General features: G+C 49.2%; 2 protein-coding genes across 2 annotated transcripts in view; both read left to right on the top strand.

Annotated features, from left to right (window-relative positions):
* CASR (calcium sensing receptor) overlaps positions 1-3,805 on the top strand; it is a 43,456-nt gene extending 39,651 nt beyond the window's left edge. Inside the window, exon 6 of the mRNA XM_008631799.2 lies at positions 629-3,805. Coding sequence (XP_008630021.1) covers positions 629-2,079 — 1,451 coding nt within the window. The 3' untranslated portion in view covers positions 2,080-3,805. The remainder of the gene's footprint in view (positions 1-628) is intronic.
* Positions 3,806-5,695: 1,890 nt separating this feature from the next.
* The window catches only part of LOC103613938 (cystatin-B), a 5,459-nt gene continuing 5,154 nt past the window's right edge, over positions 5,696-6,000 (top strand). The window contains exon 1 of the mRNA XM_017731656.1: positions 5,696-5,713. Within this exon, the coding sequence (XP_017587145.1) occupies positions 5,696-5,713 (18 nt within the window). The remainder of the gene's footprint in view (positions 5,714-6,000) is intronic.

The following is a 6,000-nucleotide window of genomic DNA, read 5'->3' on the forward strand; positions in this document are numbered from 1 at the left end:
TTGCTGGGTGTAGGGAGAGTGATACCATTAACACACATCTTCCCCTGGCATTCCAACATGAAATGAGAATGTGCTGGGAATCAAGGGCATTGCCTGCCTTCAGGGAAGAGCAATTTAAACACTAAGACTTGCCTCCATGGAATATGAAATAGGCTCTCAAAAGCATTTAAGGAGGCAAGAACGTTTTTAATTTTCTCTAGAATAGAAAAAGGCAGGACATTCAAATGATGATAAAAGTGTGAGAGGTATGAAGACAGACAGAAGTAGAAGATAAAAGTGAAGGAACAAGGAAGAGGGAAAAACAGAGCCTACATAAGAGCTGATAACAATCGAAGTTTGTAAAGTTTTGCCAAGAAATGGATTACAAAAAACATGAGTGCAGGCGCAGGACTTCTTTTAAGCTGGAACCAAGTACACTTTGTGCTTTGCTCTGTAGCCCATGGGAGGTTGGTTGTTTCAGTGTAAGAAACTCAGACATCAATATATGACTCGGGGGATCTGCAGACACAGGAGTGGAACACGCCTTGTGTTTAAGATCAAGGCTGGTGCACAGCTGCCATATATGTCATCCCATATTTCAGCCTCTCATTCTGACAAACCTTCCCTCTCGTTATCACTTCTTTTTCAGATGCAAGTGCCTGTGACAAGTGCCCTGAGGATTACTGGTCCAATGAGAACCACACGTCCTGCATCCCCAAGCAGATAGAATTTTTGGCCTGGACTGAGCCCTTTGGGATTGCTCTGACTCTCTTTGCTGTGCTTGGAATTTTCCTGACTTCTTTTGTTCTGGGAGTCTTCACCAAATTTCGCAACACACCCATCGTCAAGGCCACAAACCGGGAGCTATCCTACCTCCTCCTCTTTTCCTTGCTATGCTGCTTCTCCAGCTCATTGTTCTTCATTGGCGAGCCCCAGAACTGGACTTGCCGTCTGCGGCAACCAGCTTTTGGCATCAGCTTTGTCCTCTGCATCTCCTGCATCCTGGTGAAAACCAACCGTGTCCTGCTCGTCTTCGAGGCAAAGATCCCCACGAGTCTCCACCGAAAGTGGTGGGGCCTCAACCTTCAGTTCCTCTTGGTCTTCTTGTGCACATTTGTGCAGATTGTCATCTGTGTGATTTGGCTCTATACGGCCCCACCATCCAGTTACAGAAACCATGAACTGGAGGATGAGATCATCTTCATCACCTGCCATGAAGGCTCCCTGATGGCCCTCGGCTTCCTCATTGGCTACACCTGCCTACTGGCAGCCATCTGTTTCTTCTTTGCCTTCAAGTCTCGAAAGCTGCCTGAGAATTTTAACGAGGCCAAGTTCATCACCTTCAGCATGTTGATATTCTTCATCGTGTGGATCTCTTTCATCCCAGCTTACGCCAGCACGTACGGCAAGTTTGTGTCTGCTGTGGAGGTGATTGCAATACTGGCTGCCAGCTTTGGGCTTCTGGCCTGCATCTTCTTCAACAAAGTCTACATCATCCTCTTCAAGCCCTCCCGCAACACAATCGAGGAGGTGCGCTGCAGCACAGCTGCCCACGCTTTCAAAGTGGCTGCCAGGGCCACGCTGAGACGGAGCAACGTGTCCCGCAAGCGCTCCAACAGCCTGGGGGGCTCCACCGGCTCCACCCCTTCCTCCTCCATCAGCAGCAAGAGCAACCACGAGGACCCTTTTCCTCTACCAGCCTGCGCAGAGCGGCAGCGCCAGCAGCAGCGTGGCTGCAAGCAAAAAGTCAGCTTTGGGAGTGGCACGGTGACCCTGTCACTGAGCTTTGAGGAGCCGCAGAAGAACGCCATGGCCAACAGGAACGCCAAGCACAGGAACTCGCTGGAGGCCCAGAACAGCGACGACAGCCTGATGCGGCACCGGGCCCTGCTTCCCCTGCAGATCAACGAGCCCCTCGGGGCTGAGCCTGGCTTCCAGGCAGCTTCCAGCCCAGAGACCAGCTCACAGGAGTCGGTGGTGGGAGACAACAAAGAAGAAGTACCAAGCCCTGAGGCGGAGCCTTCCCTGCCATCGGCTAACTCCCGAAATTTTATAGGCACTGGAGGTGGCTCTGTCACAGAGAACACAGTACATTCCTAACGAAAGAAAATTGTGAAAAGTACACCAGCCCCTAAGAGGAACTTGCTCACCTCTTGCTTCTGAATGGGAAAGGCAACAAAGACACACCGCTGTGACACAGCCCCACCACACCTTAACGTTAGCGCCGGCAGGGTAACACATGTGCCTCCAGAGGAAGGACTGTGTCTGGGGAGCCTTGGATTGAATTTGCATTTGCTTTATTGAAACCAGGACATCTCAGAAGGACAAGTGAAGATCCCCTCTGGTGGGGCTTAAGCAGAAGTCTGCATGCTGCCTTGCCTCCATAAGCTTTTCCTGCCAGACTGCAACTCAGCTGACTATGGGAGGCACTAGGCAATTCCACTATACCCTGCTTTTACATTTATGTATAATATTCCTCTTTCCCACTATGTATAATATTCCCTCTTTATCCAGTATATGTGATCTGTAACCATGTGCATCAGGACTCTCAGCTCTACAAAAGCAAGGTACACGGTTTCACTTCAGGAAAGCACAGTCATGGGGAAAATAAAAAAGCCCCCAACATCCTGCATGCTGTGTACAGCCAAGGGTGTGAGCATGTAAAGTATTTAATGTGACAGAGCGCCCTGCTATTTATATTTAGTGATGTCCCAGTCTCTCCTTTCTGCCCAACAGGAAATATTGGACAATACTCTCCACAGACTCCATTGCACTAGACCAAGCTACTTAGGTTCCTACCAGTTCCCTCCAGCTGCAGTAGCTTTACCTCCAGCCTGCCTGCTTTGGTGGAGGGGGAGAACAGCTTGTAAATCCCTCCCGGAGAATGTTTCGAGAGCACAATGAGATGTATCCCTGACTGATTATGTCGCTAGTAGTTGTATGCTTAACCAAGTGTTGCTGCCATACTATCCCACAAGGCATACATGGCTAACCCTTTCACACCATAGTCAGTGTTGTGCTTTGCCATATTAATCTGCCTCACACCTACGCGGAGCATTGCGCCAGTCCTGGCGGTACTGGTGGGCCTGACACAGCAAATGAAACAAGGAGAAATGGAGGAGTTAGGAATGGAGGAGGAGCCCCCAGCTGTGGTAATAGGATCGCCAGAGCGGGTGAATATCTGAAGTGTGTGTGCTGGTAGATGACTGGGTGAGAAAGACATTCAGGCCTGGGTTCTTGGACACACATAGAGACAAATGGATGAACTGGATATAGCTTGGTGCCTACAGGCCACCTACTAGGTTATTTCCTGTTTTGAAGAGAGGGCACCTAGCACAAGAATGAAAGAAAAACAGTAAAGACTTCAGCAGAGAGCATAGCAGAACTTCATTACTCTTGTCCCACTCTTCCTAAGGCAGACATAAGTGCTCCTGGTTTTGCAAGGCATGCCTGGTTCTTTTTGATTCATGCTGGAAAAGTTGAAGAGAGTGATTAGAAGAGAGATTTGTCACAGCCTGGTGAGAGAAAAAGCACCCCTGTACAGCCTGGTGGGAGGGGCTAGGGTTACATTGCAGAATTTATTTCCCTCTTCCCAGATTCCCCATGCAAGAGCAAGCATCTGTCAGGAAGATGTCAGTACCCTCCCTCATTAAGCACGAAGGTATTCTAGACCTCTGTGGAAAGGTAGGTGCGCCTGCAGTTCAGTGTAAGCAGAGACAAAAGGACTGTGTTCGAATGCATTGGGGAAAACGCCACAATTCTCTTGTTACTGTTTTTGCTTGGTTGTTGTTTTGCCAGGGCAGGCAAATAAAACTTACAGGTGACATTACTGCATAAAAACTTTGTTTTGCCACCTCCACTTGTTGTTGACAAGGAAGAGACGTTTTGACTTAGGAGAGCAAAGTGGAAGTCCAGAACCCCAAGAAGCAGACTGTTCAGAGAAGTTACTTTAACCCTTTTGTTGATCTGTTATATCCCCCTTGGAGTGCGCTCAAATTTTAATTACACCGCATAAGAACCAATCAAACTATAACTGTAAGGCTTGCAAATGACAATATTTGATTAAGACTATGGCACAGATGGCTGGGGGGGGGGGAAAGAGGGAGTTTGAAAACACGAATCCTTCCAACCTCAATTTTGGAAACTGCCTTCTACCCCTGGACTCAGTAAGAGTTGCTCACTTCTTCTGAAACCCCGGTCCCTTCCCTAAGCTGCTGGCTGTGGCGTGGGGGCTCAGTTTAGGGTACAGAATTGAGCCCTGAGGTCTCCCGAGTCTAACTGCACGAACAGGGATGAGCACTAGATGGCAGAAAGGGCTAAAAAGAGCATTTTGGTTATGGCCTACACTTCCCAAAATTCCAATAGCTGAGTAGTTTTAGTGCTAGTGAATCATTCCTATTGGAGCAAACCCTGCTCAGTAGCCCTCGAAGTGAAACTGACAGCATTGAAACATGTAAGAGTTCAATGAGTGAAATGAAAGTGATGCAATTTACAAACCAAAGGCTGTGTACAAACACAAGCAGTGTAAGAAACAGAAAGTCACCATCAGCTGCCTTGTTTGGAGAGCAATATTCACTAGCTATGTATACAGTAGATAATATTGACATTTGGGTGCTTTTCATTCCTTGGGTGTTCTTCACTCTTTACATTTACTTGAGAGGAACTTATACCTTGGCACACAATGAGTCTCCAAGACCTGCAATCATTTTTTAGCACAGCCAACTGTGTTGTATTTGCTGGGGAAGTCTCACCCATCCTCCCTGCTCTCATGGTTGGAGCCCTAAGCCTCCAGCTCCAATGCTGCGTGAGAGCTGCTGCTGCAGCTGATCGGTGTGACACACACCTGGACACAAGGGAAGTTCAGTAAGAAAGGACCCCTTTGGGAAGGTGCTTTTTAAGTAAACCCTTTTTCCCATGCACAAAGAGGGGGATATGTTCTCATCTTGCCAAGTCCAGGAGAAGAGAAGGCTTGATCAGGCACCTGTCCAAAAGCCTGTCAGTTTGTCACACACGACAACACTGATGAAGACACACCAGGGAACACTCTTCTATTGAAAGCATGAGCCTGAGAACCTCCACTGACATTTCCTACCAGAAGATGCTCACATGAATGGCTGCCTCATCCTACCCACCATGAATCAAAAACACACAGGAAAGCCTGCCCCAGTGTGGGGTTTCCTGAACCATCCAGTAGTGAAGCAACAACAGAGTGTGTCACATGGGATTTCCACTGGAAAACTTGGGAACCATCCCAAGCCTCCTCACAAACCTGGCAGAGCTCTGCCTATGCAAAGCCCCAGCAGAGAATTTATCTATAGATGATACCAGGAAAGAAAACCTTCCCCATTATATTGCATGCTTCTCACCGTGTCCTCCTTGTCAGTCCATGAGCTCTGCTCAGTTTGCAACACCTGCTGTTGTTAAATTTAGGTTTATATTGACCAATTTTACCAAGGGGCGTTGCAAAGCGGGAGGAGGAAGGTAGGTGTTTGTTGCTGGTTTTGCAAGGAGTCTGGATGTTTAAATTGTGGGGAAATTTAGGTAAAGACCTGAACATTTAGACTGAAATATCCTCAGGGAATTCAGAGGCTGGGTAATTCACCACCACCTTCAGCTTGCTGGCTGAGGAGCAGAACAATCAGCCTGGGAGAGGGAATGATGAACGAGGCGAACGAGGGAGTCTGGAGATGGAACTTTCCATACGGCTAAAGCGAACATGCCGCTGCTGGAAAAGGTGACACACGCAAAGGGAAAACGCAGAGGCTGAGGGCAGCCCCGTCCTCCCGCGGGGCTGTCACGGAGGCGCCGCTCGCTGAGGAGCGGCTGCAGCCCTTCTGTCCAGGGCGCAGAATAAATTCTGCCGGCAGCTTTCACTGCAAGTGTCGCTTTGCGCGATTTTTGTCTTCAATCAGCCCTCGGGCCGCGATATCCCCGCCAAGCGTGGGCAGCGCGGGTGCCGCTGGGCCGCGCTGAGGGCCCCCCCGGGCTGGGTGGTGCCAGGCCCGAGCGCTCCCGCCCGCC

Source organism: Corvus brachyrhynchos, unplaced genomic scaffold (assembly GCF_000691975.1).
Source record: "Corvus brachyrhynchos isolate BGI_N302 unplaced genomic scaffold, ASM69197v1 scaffold3, whole genome shotgun sequence".
Classification (NCBI taxonomy): Eukaryota; Metazoa; Chordata; class Aves; order Passeriformes; family Corvidae; genus Corvus; species Corvus brachyrhynchos.